The sequence below is a fragment of the Nymphalis io genome, chromosome 1 (genome assembly GCF_905147045.1).
Source record: "Nymphalis io chromosome 1, ilAglIoxx1.1, whole genome shotgun sequence".
Classification (NCBI taxonomy): Eukaryota; Metazoa; Arthropoda; class Insecta; order Lepidoptera; family Nymphalidae; genus Nymphalis; species Nymphalis io.
The window spans coordinates 1,373,815-1,393,127 of NC_065888.1; the positions used below are offsets into that span (position 1 = coordinate 1,373,815).

Below are 19,313 nucleotides of genomic sequence, written 5' to 3' on the forward strand. Positions count from 1 at the left end.
TTTACTCGTTTTCACTTTTTTTTCAAGAAATTACATTTTTTAAATAAAATATACCAGCCAATTACGTCACATTACTTACCTGTTTCTATGTTACAGTATATAGATCGTCTAACCTTGAAACGCCAAGGTCGAGATGACCACACATCGGCGACAGTCGGAGGTCCCGTTACAATCTCACCTGCGTAACGGGCCGGCGAGTGGACGCGCGCCCGCGCCGGGCAAACGCTTGAGTAAACTATGCAATGCGGTGAACATGATATTACTACAACCAATTGGTGTGACGATTATACTGCTATAGCTTCCGAAGATACGAAACGATTAGATAGTGAGTAAATTTATTTCTCACTTATATTGCTAAGTACCTATATACATATGCGAGCTTCATTGAACTGACATAATATGTTCCAGGAAGGCAAATAGGCAAATAGTACACGGCATAATAAGTAGGCAACTATGCCCTTCAGCATTAGCATTATAAGGCATTTTGTGTATTTCTCACATCGCCAATGCTCATCCAATAATAGCATCAACGGTGTCACTTGTGCCTTTTAGAACACTGATTTTGCAAAATTTTTAAACCTATAATCCCGTTATATTTATCGATCTTGTCGTATTTCACATCAGTTCTCGATCAATTTTGAAATGCGAGTAACGAGGCGTTAGTCGTTTATTTAACTTTATACATCACATATGTACATACGAAACTTACGACACGTTTTCATAGACGCATTTGAATTATGCCTCGTAGACATTTCTACATTCCGAAGGAAATGTAATCGTTTTGATTATAATAAACGGACATTAGTTTGTCTTACCCCTTAAACCTTAACCTTCCATTAATCGGTGAAAGGGTTTGATGAGTGTGAAGGTTCGCCTGGATACATACAACCAGAAGATCAAACTCAAGCAGCGATATTTGTATTACGGTGTTCCGATTCGAAGGCCGAGTGAGATGGTGTATAATATTGTAAACGTGTTATATTCCAAGGCCTCTGTCGAGTATACACAATTTATGTTTCAACTTTCATTAAATTCGGACAAGAGCTACCATATCTTGTTAATATTCTAGTTTTTAGGCTTTATGAAGGATGATCTGCGCCCATTTTGTAAGCTACACCTAATTAGTATTATATTCTCATTGTCTTCATAAAATCAACATCAAAACACTTCCTTACAATCAACCCACTGACATTTAAACGATTACGAACTACAAAGCTGGTACGAGTGGGCGGGTTATCAAAGGAAAGGCTTACGTGAGACGTTGAGAAATGCCGCCAATTCCTCCGTCCGGTTTTCTCAACTAACTTGTTTTATAGGGTTGTCACAACCATTTGAAAAAACGATAATGAATGCAAGCGTTTTCTTTTTATCTAGATAAATGTCCATTTTTTAGGTACATGAAAGTTTTTCTAATTTTCATTTATAATCCACGTAGTACTAATTTCAGACGTGTATACAATTTCATGATGATCGGTTGTGTAATTAAAACGTAAAATCGTAACAAACAAACTAACGAACTAACTTTCTCATTAATATAATTAAAATAATGAAATATCAAAATAAAATAAACATTGGTTATGAATGATGTCATCCATTCATTCCATAATAGATTTTTTTATATATACAAATAAAACCGTCCACTATTTAAACAATATGAAATCGATTGTGACAACCCTTTCTCAAAAGGAATGCGGGTCCAAGGCTGTCAGGAAAGTGTGGTATAATCAACGAACAACAATTGATTTATCGAAAACATCAAGCCATTATCAATCTTTAATAATAAGCTGTTGTTGTTATCCACAGAAATATATCCAATAGCTAATTATTGCTGATAATTTTGACATAACAATGGGCTTTCAAACATTATATGTGTGAAATATAACTTGTACATTATGCTCTTAAGGTTAATAGATATGTCACACATGTCATTTGTCGCTTATTTTTAACAACAGACGAGTAGGTTTAATACTTAAAACATCATCTCAAACAAGCATTGCGTGTTCGAACATGAGAACCTCTAAATTTCGATCGTCATCTGATTTTTAGAAGTGAATAATAATAACATCTCACAGCCGATTTTTTTCTTTTTGGGGAAATCGTTTGCATCTTATTTCACCAAACACAATACTTCTCTCTAAACGATACCTATTCAGGTTTCCTAACAAAAAACTTATAAACAAAAACAAAGCATATGAAAAATCAATCACCCGGGTTGATCCTGCGACAATAAGATTCAGTACGTGTGAAACTGGGTCACCTTGGTTCATAAAGTACTTTATTTATTTATATACATTACAGATAAGCAATATTTTTATTTGCTACATAAGTATAACGTATTTGCCTAAAAATGTCGTTTTACAGGAAACAAATACGTATATGGAATGAATAAAGTTCTTCGAATTCTTAATAAGCGTTTTCCGTAAGATTTATAATGACAATATAAGTTGTTTGTTGTATTTTTGTGTTTAAACATGTTTCATGTTTTGATGTTTATTTAAATGCAAAATCATTGTTTTGGAAATCATTATTTATAATAAAAAAAAACTCGATTAGACATTATTTATTGCTGAATTTATAATTTGAGCAATTAAACAAACATTAACACATAATATATATATATAATGCTTAAATTAAATTTGTATTAACTCGTTTTAATTTGCATTTATTAAGCAAACATAATTAATATTATTTCGAATTAAGAATTTGTTAATAGGTCTAACTGCGTTTTGCAAACTTAATATATGAACATAAGTACTATGAAGTATATACATATATCAAATATATATATATATATATATATATATATATATATATATATATATATTATGCGCGTAATGCTGAAGTTATTTAGCAGTATGCTGAGTCACCCTTAAATAAAATTGCCATTTTTTTTGTATTTTGCATTCGTGATAAAATTATAAGTCGAAAATCGAGTTTAGGTTATATTGGGTAAACATCAAAGTAATACGAAGGAATACGTCTGTTTGGAATCAGTGCGCGCTCACTTGCGCTTGAGCAGATAGATTTATTTTAACTAGGTATTTATACTAATATTAGTTTTGCCCACTTCTCCGCCCTCGTGTTCGTGAGGGAGGGCAGGTGATAGGTATAAAATTCATACCAAATTTCATCAGAATGGGTTTAGTGGTTTGGACGTGAAAGCGTTACAGACAGACACACAGACAGACAGTCGTACATAGTTTCGCATTTATAATATTACTATAGATAAACAAAAGTTGGTAACTATCTGAAGCAATGCCCATAAATTGCCAACTATTTAAACAAAACCAAACCTATATACGAGTACATAAATATGTTAATTGTCTAACATTACAAAATCCCATTTCAATAATGACCGTATGAAATTAAAATTTCATTGCATTTATATTATTGCTATAAAACTAAGTTTTAGTTTGAAAATTCACCGTGTTAACTTAAGTGACGAAATGTTTCTGAACCGACGTCCTTATGTTGAAACAATTCGTGATAAACGCGAACGCCACAAAACCAAGTTACTTGATACGTGAAACCTAGTATTTGAAGCTTAAGGAAAATAATTGTAAATAATTATATTTCTCTTAAGACGTCCATATATATGTACACTCGTAAAAGTTACGGGTGAGGCCGTTGCTCAGATTTTTATGGTATTATTGGAGAGGTTATGGCGAAAATCGACGTCATAATTATGCTTTTTATTATAGGTACTCTGATTCATATGATTATCTGAATAAAAATATATGAGTTTTCGTTCCAATAAGAATTCTATACGTTAGTATCGAAACCACAATTAAATGCCAATTTCCTACCCAGGAAATCTCAGAAGCATCTCAGCCTTAGACTCTTATTCCTCTGAAACTGTTTAGTCCTGTACCTGATCCAATATCTCCGTTCGTGTTGGATTGCTCATCTAACTATGAAATTAATAACAGTTTGTCTGTGTTTGCGCACTATAACGTAGCCTGCGGTGATTGGTATTCTATGACAAACCACCGTGGCCTCTTCCGTCGAGGTCATTAATTTAGTAACACGCGAAAATAATGCAAAGATTTATATATAAGTCCCGTACGTTTATGTTTGTTATGAACCACTTGATTATAACTTATTAACTAGTCAATAGACGCACTGTCTTCATGCACAAAATAAATATTCGTATATAATATATATTGCTTTGTCACCAGCGACTTGTTGCAAGTGCTAGCAATTTATTTTAGAATAATAATCACGATATTTTAAATTACGAAATAAAGAATTATGCAAGCAATAATCTAAAATTAAAAAGGAAGTAGATAGTTATGCTACATGTATACCGCATTAATACTTTATTAAATATAATATACGAATTCTTTTCTTATAAATATAAACTAAAATATCAATAAAACGCCTTGCACTTTATATACATAAAATGTATGCAATTCAATTATTTTTAAACTGACCTTCGTAATGGTTTTCCTCGTCATCATTATGGTGTGCCGTGCTGATCTGCCGGCAGAGATCCTCATACTCCGCCCAGTACGCCGCTAGTGCGGCGGGGTCCGGTGCTCGTGGCGGCATGGGTAGCGACATGTGCACTTCGGGGGCCTCCTATAACAAAACAAAATCAATACGTAATGTAAAGGAAAGTAAGTTTTTGTATTTCGGAAGCTATAAATAGTGGTTACGTCACATTAAATGACTAAACAAAATCTCGCAGACATATTGGAGAAAGGAAGTGCTTAATATGAATTGCTGGCTTATTTAAGGAAATTTATTTCATTTAGAGTAACGAGTAAGAAGAAAAGATGGACCTTATTCTAGGCTCCAATGATCGATTGATACACGTGTGACAGGTTTTCACGATGAATTATATGCACAAACTACATGAAAATTCAGTGGTGCTTGCCGGGATATAAACCCAGAAATTTCACTTTTAAGATTCACGTGTCCTAAACACTGTGTCATCTCGGCTCTCTAAAATCTTTTTATAAATGTAATAACGTTACTAAGGACATATTCGACGATACAATATTGCTTCTTAATATTTTTAAAAATGTTTCAGGGTAAGGTTTCTAATAGTGTTACAATTCAAAATAGTTATGCTCTCAATTACAGCTGGATTAAGTGAATTAAACTCAATGGTCACGACATAATCCGTTCCAAAGCACACGAAGCCCACAAATATCCAGCTATTTAACGACCTAGTAGACAATGAGGCGCGCACCAAAACGACCAGTTTGCGCAATATATTCTCCCAACTAAGAGACAATGTAACGCAATGACGAAATATCAGAACATTTAACGGTAGCGAAAATATTTTTTATGTACATATTCAGAAAAAATTATATCATAAATGCTACAAGAATGCTGTAAGTAAAACATCAACAAGTTATGTTGTAATGTACACGAATACCAATAGCAATGTCAAAAGCAAATGATATATTAATTTATAGTATAAATAAAAATAATTACAGATAATAATCAATCAATCAGATTTCGGTTCAAGTCGGTAAAATTCGTTTGCCCTCGTGACTCTAAGCATATTAAAAGCTATATGACAATAAATTTAAAATACGAATGATATTTATAAAAACTTGAAGTTATATAAGCAGCTATTAAGTAGTTTAACATCCATTTCTCAATCAATAAACTCCCAGAGGCCTCAAGTGGAATGTAACTCTAGAACCAGTTAAGAGAAGATAATCTCTAAACAGACAGGCACACCTCTATGTATTTATTAGTGTACGTCGCCAGCGCCATAGGCAAATAGTCTTGCGGGCAAGGCCATTGTGTAAAGCTTACTGCCTATCTGATAAATGGCGGCATCGATATGAAGAGAAGCAACGACTAAAATTTAAATGTCTTAACAACATATTATTCAGAAATTTTACTTAACTTTAATTTATTTATTGATTGGTATAATCATAAAGTCAAAATTAAAAGTCAAAATAGCGCTTTTTCTAAATTTTCTATTCTCTCTTTCTGTCATCAATAATTTGTCATTCGAAAAAAAAAACTAACAAATACACATCGTTTGTGGATTGATGTAGAATAACTATAATTAAATAAATTAATACACATATTAATGCATGCCATTTAAATCATCTAGAGAGGTAAAACTACAATGCATTAAATGATAACATTTTTGCAACAAGAAAGATAATATAAGTACAACAAAATTGATTTTTTTAATGTGAAATGTTGATAGTCCTTTAAGAGTTTAAATCTTGTATCGCTTGTGTACAAATGGGCAATAAGCCTTGAATTGAAGTCAGTAATACCAATGTTAATTTTGCAATTTAACACTTAAGTTCTGAAACGAATTCTTGTGGAATAGGTGTGGTTCATTTTAAATCGACACGAGATCGTAAATAATATTGAAATTTATAAATATTCTATAAATTATTTTTATGTTTCAAATATATTTTGGAAATTATATTACAATCCGTCAGATACGTATACAACTTCGTACAAAAATGATTATATACACGCTATTAACATTTAAATTGGTTTTTGTTTTTAAATGTTGTTTTTATTAACGATTGTAGGTGTTATGATAAAAAAATAGGAACATTCTTGATTCATACATAATTATTTTTAACCAATTTTTTTTTGTGGTAAATATGGTCATTTTTACATCGCTAAACTAAGATAACGACGCTGCTGGGCCCCTTGTGCCTGCAGACTGGGCTCACTCACCCCTCAAAGTGGAACAAAACCACAACCCGACTTCGACTCCGTCTTCCAAGACTCAGGAAAGGGAAGCGCACGTGAGGGCTCAGTGCGACAAACGTATAAGGTGTCTACTACAAGAACGAACCTCAGCTTATCGTTAACACGTTGTCGCAATGGATGGACAAAGTATTACTATTTGATGGTAATATAATTGGAGAGTAGGTGGTTCTTACCACAACCTGAACAATGTTTCTAAAACCGGTGACATTATTGTGGACATAAAAAAAAAACATTTAAAAAATATCGCTATAATTAAAAATGTAACGACTTAATTAACTGCTACAAACCAATGGCACATAAAAATAAGCATCTAAAACCATATAACAATTACGTAATAATATCAATGAACAATAACAATACCTGTTTTTAATCAAACAAAAAATCTGTATGAGACATTCAATTCTGCCCATTATTTCGATGCATTAAGTTATATTTTTCCATGTACTTTATATTAAAAGATATGAATCACTAATTTGACGCATTATAACAACTGAAAATACATTGTGTACAACGTGTTTAATTAATGGCAAAGTCTTGTTAACAATGAATGGAACAGATAATATACTTAATAATGATATAGTTAATTCTTCGTTTGTGAAATATAAAGTAATTCGACTGTTTTCATTGACTTCACACAGCTTGGATTTGGAGCTTTACATGACGCTGGAGTAAAGATACACTTACAGCACCTAGTTTCCGACTTTGCAAGGTTAATAAATCCCTCCTGGGGCACGGTATTCGGTTCTATAATAAGATTCCATAGATATTTTTATATTTGTCTATTGCCGTAGCCGTAACAGCCTGTGAATGTCCCACTGCTGGGCTAAAGGCCTCCTCTCCTCTTTTTGAGGAGAAGGTTTGGAGCTTATTCCACCACGCTGCTCCAATGCGGGTTGGTAGAATTCACATGTGGCAGAATTTCAGTGAAATTAGACACATGCAGGTTTCCTCACGATGTTTTCCTTCACCGTAAAGCACGAGATGAATTATAATCACAAATTAAGCACATGAAAATTCAGTGGTGCTTGCCCGGGTTTTGAACCCACGATCATCGGTTAAGATTCACGCGTTCTTACCACAGGGCCATCTCGGCTTGTTGTCTTTTGTCTATTGACCAAATTTAAATCTTATTTAACTTTGATATATAAGATATATTACTCAACACATGATTATATATCAGTTATAAAAATCATGGAGTCAGTATTTGTAGATTTTTAAGCAGGATTTTCTATGCATATCATAGATTTATTATTATAATGTATTCAATTGACCCTGTAATTAAAAGGATGAAAATGAGTGACTACTGAGTTTTCTAGACTGTTCTACTAGGTATAATCTGCGTTCCGTATCGATGGTAGTTTCACATTTAGTTAAATACTGTAACATGACGATTTAAGATTGCCCTTATAAGCCTACTTGAATAAAGAATTATTTTATTGATTGATCGAGTCTCTGCAGCGATCTGATAGACACGTGTCAAATATACATAGAGGTCAGGTTTTATAGGTGAATTATAAGTACAAGAAAACTCAGTCTGTGAAACGTGTGCGAATCCCTCGTGCATATCGACTTGTCAGTGTGTGGTACCTTTTCCAAAAAATCTAATTAAGTCTATTGAAAATTGATATATATTATGTAAAAGAAAGAGATAAAAATAGAACAACAATTAAAATTTCTAATCATTTAGCACCTCAAGTGCTAATTTGGTACAGCTGCTTAAAACTCGTAAAAATTGTCCGGTAGATTATTATGAAAAAAATGTTTAAATATGTTATACAAAATTAGAATGCAAGTTTGTATATATTTTTGGTTTATTCGTTACGACAGTTAAACAATAATAGGAACCCCACATCCTCATCCTGTTGCCGAACAGGATGAAATAAGTTTATCACCGAGAACAAAGTGCAGTTACAAATTATTTTACGACACATTACTTAAACGAACATTTCACATTAATGAAACACCGTAACCTTTTTAAACTTCCTCTCAAATTTGACCTTATCGAAGTACATTTATTTAAGATTTCTAACAGTTTATAAATATATATATATATATATATATATATATATATATATATAGGAATAATGTTTTGATAGGTGTTTTTGTTGTTGTACATCTAATGTTGCACAATCTTATGATCATTTATTTCTAAAATTAAGTTATACAACACAAAACTTCAAGACGCGGAAACCAAAATTACCCCCGAACTCTGTGATTAGAGGACAGTAAAGCTATTTTTTTTTACTGGAAGAGCTCGACGTAAATGTAAAATGTTAAAAACTGACATTAAACGATAGCACAGCATATATAAACGATACTGTTCTTCGTCGCATTTCGAATTATTTCGTAGAGATGTTCTTTAAAGATATTCTAGTGGCGATCAAAGTCTAAACAATTTGAATATAAAACGTTTTTTGAAGGTGAATGTCACGATTTCTATAACTGTTCCGGTTTGCAGTTAATTTTTATGTTTACATCGAACCATAACGAAGATGTTACAATCATTTGCATATTTAAATTTGGAGTTATCGCGTCACGGCATTTAAATTATATATCACAATATATTTTCGTAAACTTCGCCATTTTTTTTTTAATTATTGCGTTAATAATTCTAAATATTGCTGAACAATACATTTTAGCGGTGGCTTAATACACCTAATAAAAGTTGTTACTTATGAATGGGATGTCGTCATTATGAATGTTTAAGTTTTACGTAACGCAACTTAAGAGCGTTTATGCAAAATTTTAATTTTTCAAATAGGCTTAACAGAATTACTGGCTGTTTGTTTCGATACAAGCATAAGGCTAGGATTAGGCTAATAGGATTAGTCCCCATTCATTTACACATTACATTTTTATTACACATTACATTTACATTTGAAGCCGATCGACGGATAAAAGATAGAACAAACTATCCATTACAATGGAAAATGTTTATATTTTACACTTTCAATTTTACACGATCTTGAGTTGTTTTTTTTAATAATGTATTGTAAATATTGTCGTTCAATGTTGTTTTATATATTTGTCATCAATTATTAATACTTGCGCTAGCCATGTTACAATTGCTTAAAATAACCAAAGCGCAATTTATTCGTCTTCTTATTTTAATAAAACATATTTTAAAAAAATATTATATAAATCTCTGTTATTTTCAGTTTTATTTTAACTTTTAATATATACAATCAATACGTATATATATACATATTTATTATGTAATAAATCCTAAGAAATATTGTGCACCGTATGAGAATAATTTTAGATCAAACACCTACATTTTATTTCAAATTATTGCTTTGACATAGAAATCAATAAGAAATCATAAGTCACATTAAAAAACGAGTTATCAATTAGAAAACCGCATCATTTCTCCGATTATCGAATCGATCACACCGGATGTGGTCACATTTATTGAAATTTTTGGCGAGGATCAAGAATGTCGGTGTGTGATGTCACCTGGCTTGTCTTTTGATTCACTTTTACATACGCGATTAACATCATACTTAAGAAGATATTAAGGTTATTTTGGTTGATCATAAATTGTTTTATATATAGACATCATATAAAGACTTTGATTTATTTTTATAACCAATGCTTCCTAGTTTATTTCATGTGTTATATGTTATATGTTATAAGTGTCAATATATTTATATTCATATGTTATAAATGTCAAATATCTGATTTGTACAATTTTATATTTTAAATATGGCATTCTCTATAGCTATATATTATTTTTATTTATAATTTTGAAATAACGTTAATCTTTACCGGCGATCGCGAGTTCAAAGCCGGGCATGCATCTATAAATTTTTTATGTGCTGTCGTCGGTGCATTTAGTAAATAACCTCTTATTTAATCTAGGCATAATTTGATACCTCAAATGTCTTTAAGCATTTAGGCTTCTGAATTCTTTGGGCGCAATGACAAAAAAATGTTGATGTCAAATTTGAATGCAACGTTCTTTCTATGTACATAACATTTGAATAAAACTGTTCTGACGCAGAGTTTACTTAAGTTTCACAACTTTTTTAATTTTATTTATATACTAACTTTTAATATTACGTACGACAACACATTAGTTCGAATTTCAAAAAAAGTAAAATATGTACATAAAAAACAATTATAGTAAAAAATTTATAATTTTTACGGTACATTATATGATATTCATGATTTCATTTCGAAAATGGAAATAGCAAACACTTCTGTGTAGCTATATCAATAGCGTTGACGAGACAGATTATAAATTTAAAACTACTATTGGCTGATAAATTATAAAACCAATGAATCAGAAGCAATAAAATACAACCAAAATGGTAAGAACTGATCAAAGATTAAATAAGTGGTTAGATCATATCATGTTAGTAACGTCATCATCATCATCTTATATTTGGGAAGTACTTGATCGTTGTGCTTATGAAACGACGGTTGATAAGCACTCGTACGAATCTAAATAAAAAAAGAATTGTCAAAAAATTATTGCGACAGCCATGTTGAAATCTCAAATATTAAGTCAACTGTTTATATACTTACTCATATTGAAATAGCAATACAATGCAATCGTTTGAATTCAATATACAACTAATGTGTTTTTAAATAGAAATCGCGTTGAAAGCTATTATTACTATAATTAATATAGATTAATAATTAATATAGATTTATTTAAAATTTAGATTAACAACTAACTTTAAACAAAACCATTAATTTAACCTACGCATAAATAATTATATTTTTTCTATGTAAATTAAACTTCAGAGCATGCACATTTCTTAACAGACATAATATTATTAGTAATGTAATTTGAAAATGCAACCTTTATCGCTGACTGTCGAAAAAGAAATAAATTACACGATGCCTACTATTTCAAATAAGATTTGTAAATAAATCTAACTCATACTTTATTTAAGTGTTTTTTTAACTATTTTATAGTATAAAAAATGTTATGATTAGTATTCTTTTAAATAGATATAGATATGTTTTAAAATATCACAAAACTGAATCTACGGGTTCATCTTCGTTATCTAAAAAACTTCGAAACAACGAAAGTTTCGAAACAAAACAATTTTAATTATGCTCCTGTGAAAGATTTTTTAAATTGTTAACAGTAATTAAATTATATGTAATTAGAAATAATTACATTCACTTTCAGGTAACGTTGCAAAATCGAATGTAATGTAATTATATCAGCACCCCTCGTTACTTCAATGTTTTAGAACGATGTTACAAAACTGCTACATCTGTTTTGACTACATAAATATGCAATAAGCACGAAATAAAATTAAATAAAAAAAGGAGAATTTATATTATATATAAATATATAAATGTGTACATAAAAATTGAACATTAAATGTAATTATAATTATAAATAAAACTAAATTAATTGAATGAAACAAGTATATTTTTTATTAATAAATAAGTAGGATAACGCATAAGTAAGTTATGTTTGCAATACATAATGGAAAACTAGTATATCTAATAGGCAGGTGTCATGCAAAGACTCAGACACACCTGCGCATCCTAGAGAACAAAAACATACATACATACAACAATGTCATACATCTTTATGCACACGCTATTTTGATGCGTTAATAATATTTATAAATAATGCATATCATTTTCATGTCATTACAAAATAGCTTTACTGCGATAGTGTCTGACTGCCTCGTTGGTCTAGTGGCCAGATGTAAGGCCACACACCTGGAGGTCCCCCAGGACCCGACCTTCCCAGGTCGGGTCAATAAAAAAGTTATTGAGTTTTTCTGTTAGAAAATACTCCACTCTCCCGTACACTCCCGTGCCTCGGAAAGCATGTAAAGTCGTTGGTCCTGCACCTGAACTCTTTCCGGTCGTGTCGGATTGCCATACCCATCTGATTATGAGAGTTTGTACACACTCTTGTGCACTCTAATATCTCCTGCGCAGTTGGCTAATCTTTCTTAAGGTTGGCCGCCGTGGCCGAAATCTGTCTGGAGGACATTATTATTCTGTAAGAACTCACTTCGTAAATCACCCTTGAAATATTGACAACCGATTTTTGGCAATATACTATTTTAATGCGTGTATTTTTGAAATGTTATAATTATTAGGATAATGTCAGGTATCACTTTCTGCAATTTCACGACCGTTATCGGCGCTATGAGTTTCAAGTTTATTCTTACAGAATAATGTTGGAAATACTATTTCGAATATTATGTACATCGGCTTCGCGACAGTCGCGGTGGCGTTGAATCCAATGTAGTGGTTATTTGCGCTTGTGTGTGCGTTACGTTATACTGTTATATATATTTTGCTATGATATCCTACTATCTTAGGAACAGAGGTGTTATTTTCCACCTTGACAATGTATACTGGTACTTTGAAGTACCTTAAATATTATAGTGACAAATATATATATATATATATATATATATATATATATATATATATATATAGATAATATTGTACTGTATTTAAGCATTTTGAAAACATGAGGCATAATTATGTGAGAAGAAAAATAAAAAGTCCACGGTATTCTATTCAAAAATAAACGACATGTAATTACGAAATTAAACAACGTTTTTAACGCATTTATAATAAACTTTGTCACGTCTCCATATTTAGCGGTTTGAACACGGCTATAATTACCTAGACAATAATCGTTTAACATATATGACTTTATTTATCCCGCCAAAGCATCCATAAGAATAGAACAACTTTTCTTTGTCCAATAGGAACGTATATGAAATATCGATGATACTTGCAATTATTGTATTCTTCGGCAACGTTATAATAGTAACAGGAGAAGATGTTTTAGTCTCTGCTTTTTTAGAACAACAGCTCTGTTTACATATACTAGTCTTGCCAGCACAAAATAAATGAAGCTTACAATAAAAAATAAATCAATATATAATAACAACTCTAATGTACAGATACGAATTATAACAAATTTCCTAACTTGAAATCAAATTTGACATACATCGTAAGTAAATGAAACGTAACTTTGAGCGTCTCGTTAACATTCCCACGCATTGTCTAAACTTCCTTAATGTATAATGTGCATAATTAATAAAACAAGATTCTACCGAGATAGAAATAGGAAATATATTCTTAACAAGATATGTGCAATGTTACACGGTTTTATGTAACTAAGTACAAATCATTACAATTACAATTTACATATGTATGAATTATGTAACCTATAGTCTAATTACGACTTTCATTTTGTATGATATAGAATATTTTGTTTCAGTAAATGTACAGACGTTCGCAAAAAATGTTTTTTTTTTCATAAAATTCTTACGACAATATTGTATTCTTAGGTTACATAGAATAACTAAGGAATGTACATAGATAAATCATCATCGTACATTCATAATATTCTTTATGGCGCTTGTAAAAATAACCAGCATTATTTTATTTGAAATCAGAAATTGAAATGAAGGTGAAAATCGCTTTTTATATATTTTATTATATAAACTCTTATCGGTTGTCTGGGAAATAAATGAACAATACAAAAATATTCTTCTTTAACAAATATTTCTACCTCCACTATAACATTTATGGCGTATTATAATAAAGCACTCAAAACTAGCCTATCACCTAAGTGATAGATTGATTTAGTATATAATTATTAATAGTATTTAAAATACTATGTCACACAAAATTGGTCCTTATCACTTTGCAGCATGAGTGTGTTAACAACTCAACTCTTGCGCAGCGAGGTTTGCTTATCGGACGTTTCTACATAACCGCACGTACTTCGTGCACCGGCTCACTTACTCATATTACAAGAAATTCTATATAAATATAGGATTTCCTTTATCTTTACATAATTAATATATTCCATTAACGTAAGATGTTATCCATAAGATTGTTTTATGCGATCTGTATTTTATCACAATATGGTAGCTTAGTAGAAATTAAATTACTTAAAAAAGTATTTTTTCTTAAATAAATATGTTTCTCCTTACTGTTCTATACCACAATATAATCGATTATTATATTAAATATTATAAAATCCGCCTTTTCACATTTATAACATTGACATGTAATTAATATCTGAAACAAAATAGGCAAAACATGTATTCAATATTTGAAATTATATTCATATTTTATTTCGTAGTAAAAAATAAGTTATATGACTGGAAAAACAATAAAATTAAATATAACGCACGACCATAGTACGAATAAACAAAAAAATATTGATTATTGCAAAAAAAATTGTCTCTGCCTATTTGGTGGACAAAATGGCGCAATATCTCATTGACAAATTGCACAAGTGGTCAAACATAGTGTACTTGACATTCAATAAGATGACTGCACGTAATTTATAGAGTTTTATTTCGAAATTGTCGAAATCTAAAATGACGGACCGATTGGCGTGGTTGGTAGATACTTGGCTTTCACGCCGAAGGTTATGGGTTCGATTCCCACCCAGGACAGATATTTGTGTGCATAAACATGTCCGTTTGTCCTGAGTCTGGGTGTAATTATCTATATAAGTATGTATTTACAAAAGAAAAAGTAGTATATGTAGTATATCAGTTGTCTGGTTTCCATAGTACAAGCTCTGCTTAGTTTGGGATCAGATGGCCATGTGTGAATAATGTCCCAGTATATTTATTTTATTATTTATTTAATCATCATTTCGCTTGCAAAACATTTAGTAGTTGTAAAAATTACGAAGAAGAATGGACATTATTACTTATATTTCGTAAAGAATATATTTTAATGCTTTGTCATTTGTATTGAGAAAAACACAAAATATTGCTGAATCATTAATCCTTTGAGATAACTTTGAGATATCTGACGAGGTAAGTGTTTACTGATATAAAATAAGGAAAAAAACTGAACTATGAAAGAGAGTACAATACAATTCGAATCCTTAACATCTTATGACATCTTAAAACTTAATTAATTCAAAATAACAATTAAAAACAAATTAAATTAAAATACATATTAATATTAAAATCGATTAGAGTCAGACGCAACTTCCTCGTTTCTCAAATATTAATTTAATAATTTATTATAAAACCGTTTTATATTAATATTAAAACAAAATTGATTTTACTTTCATCATATATGTGTAGATTACTTCTTAGATCGTTACAAAGCAATCATATTTTTGCATGCCTTGGATTTCAATAAGTAATTTAAATATAAGATTTCACAATTACAACACGAATATTACTAGTCTAGGGTTGCCACATTGTATAATTAGAAAAAACAATTTCTACAATAGTTTGCATATATTTTTTATCAAATATATATGCATGATATATACAAATCCAAGATTAATGTTTTAATCGAATACGTATTTGAATTAAGAGGGTGAATCAAACCTCAAAGATAATTGGTGCGTGGTTCTGGGCTTGTGTTGCAACTTGCGGTCTCTCTTAATTTTTTGTACACAATTAGCCGACTTATCTCGTGCCCAAACAATTGCATCTTGATGATAAAATTCCAAAGATCTTCACGTACCAATTACCAAGTTTCAACACAATCGTCGAACGAAACGTTAATGCATAATATAAAAAAAAAACTTGCATTATTTTTTATTGATAGATTTTTGTATAAGTTATAACTTATAAAAAGTTAGAGAAATAATCATAGAATACTAAATTTTAAATTATATATGTAAGATGTTATTAAGATAATATCCACAAATAAAAAAAACGGTAAAAACCACAAAATTCAGAATCCGATCCTGAAGTTAAGTCAGATACCGTTAATACGTCAACGATGTATTGTTTACCGCGCAAACGAATGATAACATCTCCGGAGATAAGATGGAATCAAGAGCTAATGTACTGTGACCATGATTGATGATAACTTCCGTTGCTATTTATAGCAACATACTGATTGCGACGTGGAAACTCATTTTTAATTCCATTGTCACATTTTCTTAACTTGTGTATCTTTTCTTGTTTTTATTTATTTAAAATAATATCTGCGGGAAGATAAATCCTATTTCAATCTTTATCATTAATAGTTATTATAAAAACCGTTTCCATTCGTTGATAGCTTTATGTTATATCAATTTTGTAAATGACGATTCGAAGATTTTTATTTGTAATTTAAGTTAACATACATACCCTACTATATTAATTATTATACGTCATGTAACTAAAACCAGACGTATAAAATATACTTTATTTAAGTGACAAAAACGCAGTAAAATTACCTTAAGGAGTCTATTAGCTCATTGTTTTTATTTGTGTTAATCAAAAACCCTTATCTATATGGATAATGGACAATACAGAGCAAAGGGAGATTTAACAAGGTAAAATCTATTTCTTCACAAAATATTTTGAAAATTTGCAAATCACATAATAACAAATTAAAAGAATACCAGAATACAAAAATTACCGCTTTATTAGGCTAAATTTCATGTATATTTTTTTTACAAAATATAAATAACACACAAGATGAACAAGTCACAGCGGACACGCAACACTACACGTTGATAACAAAATCAATGTAAACGGCAGATGAATTACAGAGCGGCTAGATTTAATACGTGACAGGAGAAATCATATCCCCAGGGGAATGATTAATGTAGCGACTTATGTGTAGTCATTAGCAACAGGGCTGCCAGTAAAGTTAAAATCACAAGGATATATTTAAGTATAAATTATATCTGCATTGATAAGCAAAGACCGATAAAAATTTAATATTTAGTGATTTCTCTGGGTAAAATTTACCTTAAGTTTTTTATTATTATTATAATATAGAAAAAATACATAATACAAAAATAAAAAATATTGTACACATTTTAACTTAGAAAATAAACCACAAAAACAAAAGAGTTCACAAAATAATCTGTTTTATTCAATACACGGTGGCAACCCTGATTAGGAGAACGCACGCAACATGAAAACGAAGCCGTGATATGGGTAATTGGAGCAAATCCTCGGATAACAAAAGAAAGCCAATTTTGTGAATTTGCGACCACTTTCCGCTCTCTTACCATCATATTAATGCTAAAATACACTTATCCATGCTTTGTCCCTGTCGTGTTCTGTGATTCATTGTGTGTTAAAATGACAGCCTATTGTTTAGTTATTGTTTGTACGCTTTCTTAATTTCTTTAGATATCTATTGATATCCATCCTATATCACTGTTTAGACGGACGTTTCTGTGAATTCGAAAAACAAAAGAATTAGTTTGATAAGCAAGTATAATATAATATAAGCAAGTAATACTAAATTATGACTGTCCACCAACCCGCATTGGAGCAGCGTGATGGAGTAAGCTCAAAGCCTTTTACTCAAAAAGAAAGAGCCCAGCAATTGCTTTAATAACTTTTATGACATTGGCTATAAATATTTTTGAGACTACGTCATTTATAATAACGTAACAAAAGAGTTTTAAGAATAATATTTTTTTTTTTAACTTTTTTTATTTATTTCGTTACACGTTAAAACATATATAATATTGTATAATAACTGTTTCGATGAATTTCTTACGTACTTTATATCGCAATCCATTTTTATTTAAAATAAAAACATGGCAATTTTAATTTTTAACAATAAAAAATATTACTGCCAACTGTTTCTAGAATAAATATTTTTATTTTCGGATGGCAGACGAGACTTTTTATTATACACGTAGCCCTGCGTCTGGTGGGTACCAAAAGAGATAGGTTTTTTTAACAATATGGTATTGCAAAAATATGGTTTTTTTTTATATGCGCCGGGATGGCAAATGACTACTCGACCTGATGGTAAGTGGTAGTAGAGTCCAAACGCGACAACGGCCAGTACAGTCGGGAAGAATGTTCTGTACTAGCCGTCCCCGCCTTGCCGGCCCGCAAGATGCCTCTTCACGCCTCGTTTGAAGGAACCCGGGTTGTAAGAGGAGGGGAACACGTGAGCTGGTAAGGAATTCCATTTTTTGGTAGTGCGACAAAGAAAGGAGTTGCTAAATAGGCGGTGACATCGAGAACCAGCTCGCGTGGACTTAAGAAGGAAGGGGGAAGCAGGAATGGTATGGCACTTATATAAAACCACATTAAAATTAATATCTAATATAAATAAATGGATGGGAATTATAACAATGAAATCGAGTTAAATCAAATGATGCATGCAAGATTTCTTAACGCAACATCTGCGTGATAACAACTCACTTTCATCTTCTAACCGAGAATTTGCTTATTCGTGGATATTATTTAAAAGATGCGCTAAATAAAGCTAATCAAAATTCAATTCTCAAGCAAAATAGTGGATATTACAATAACAGGCAATAATTTTTTTATTTAAGGCAATAAAACTAAACAAAAATATATATTATAGATCAAGACTTTCAACCCTTTTCAAAGCCATACATTAGAAAGATGCAGCAATATTTTAGTCCTGTCAAAATAATTTAGTTCAGAGATGTGTAGAACCGGCTTATTGTTTACTTTTAAAATGTATATTATTCAATAAATTACATTAATCTTAAGAGTTTTTGGTTTTGATACAAAGTAAACATTTATTAAAAGTCAATATTTAAATAATAATTCCCAATCCAACAGTTACAAGAAAACGATTAAGTTAGCTGAGAGGGTAAAGTTCTGCATCCTTCTGAGTCAGAAATGACATCATAGTGAATCCAATATTCATTGATAAATTACATACGTCGTATC

General features: G+C 30.7%; 1 protein-coding gene across 3 annotated transcripts in view; it reads right to left on the reverse strand.

Annotated features, from left to right (window-relative positions):
* LOC126771187 (rho GTPase-activating protein conundrum) overlaps positions 1 to 19,313 on the reverse strand; it is an 86,430-nt gene that overhangs the window by 38,835 nt on the left and 28,282 nt on the right. For all 3 annotated transcript variants that reach the window (XM_050490946.1, XM_050490957.1, XM_050490952.1), the window contains one exon: positions 4,434 to 4,581. In XM_050490946.1, coding sequence (XP_050346903.1) covers positions 4,434 to 4,581 — 148 coding nt within the window. The remainder of the gene's footprint in view (positions 1 to 4,433; positions 4,582 to 19,313) is intronic.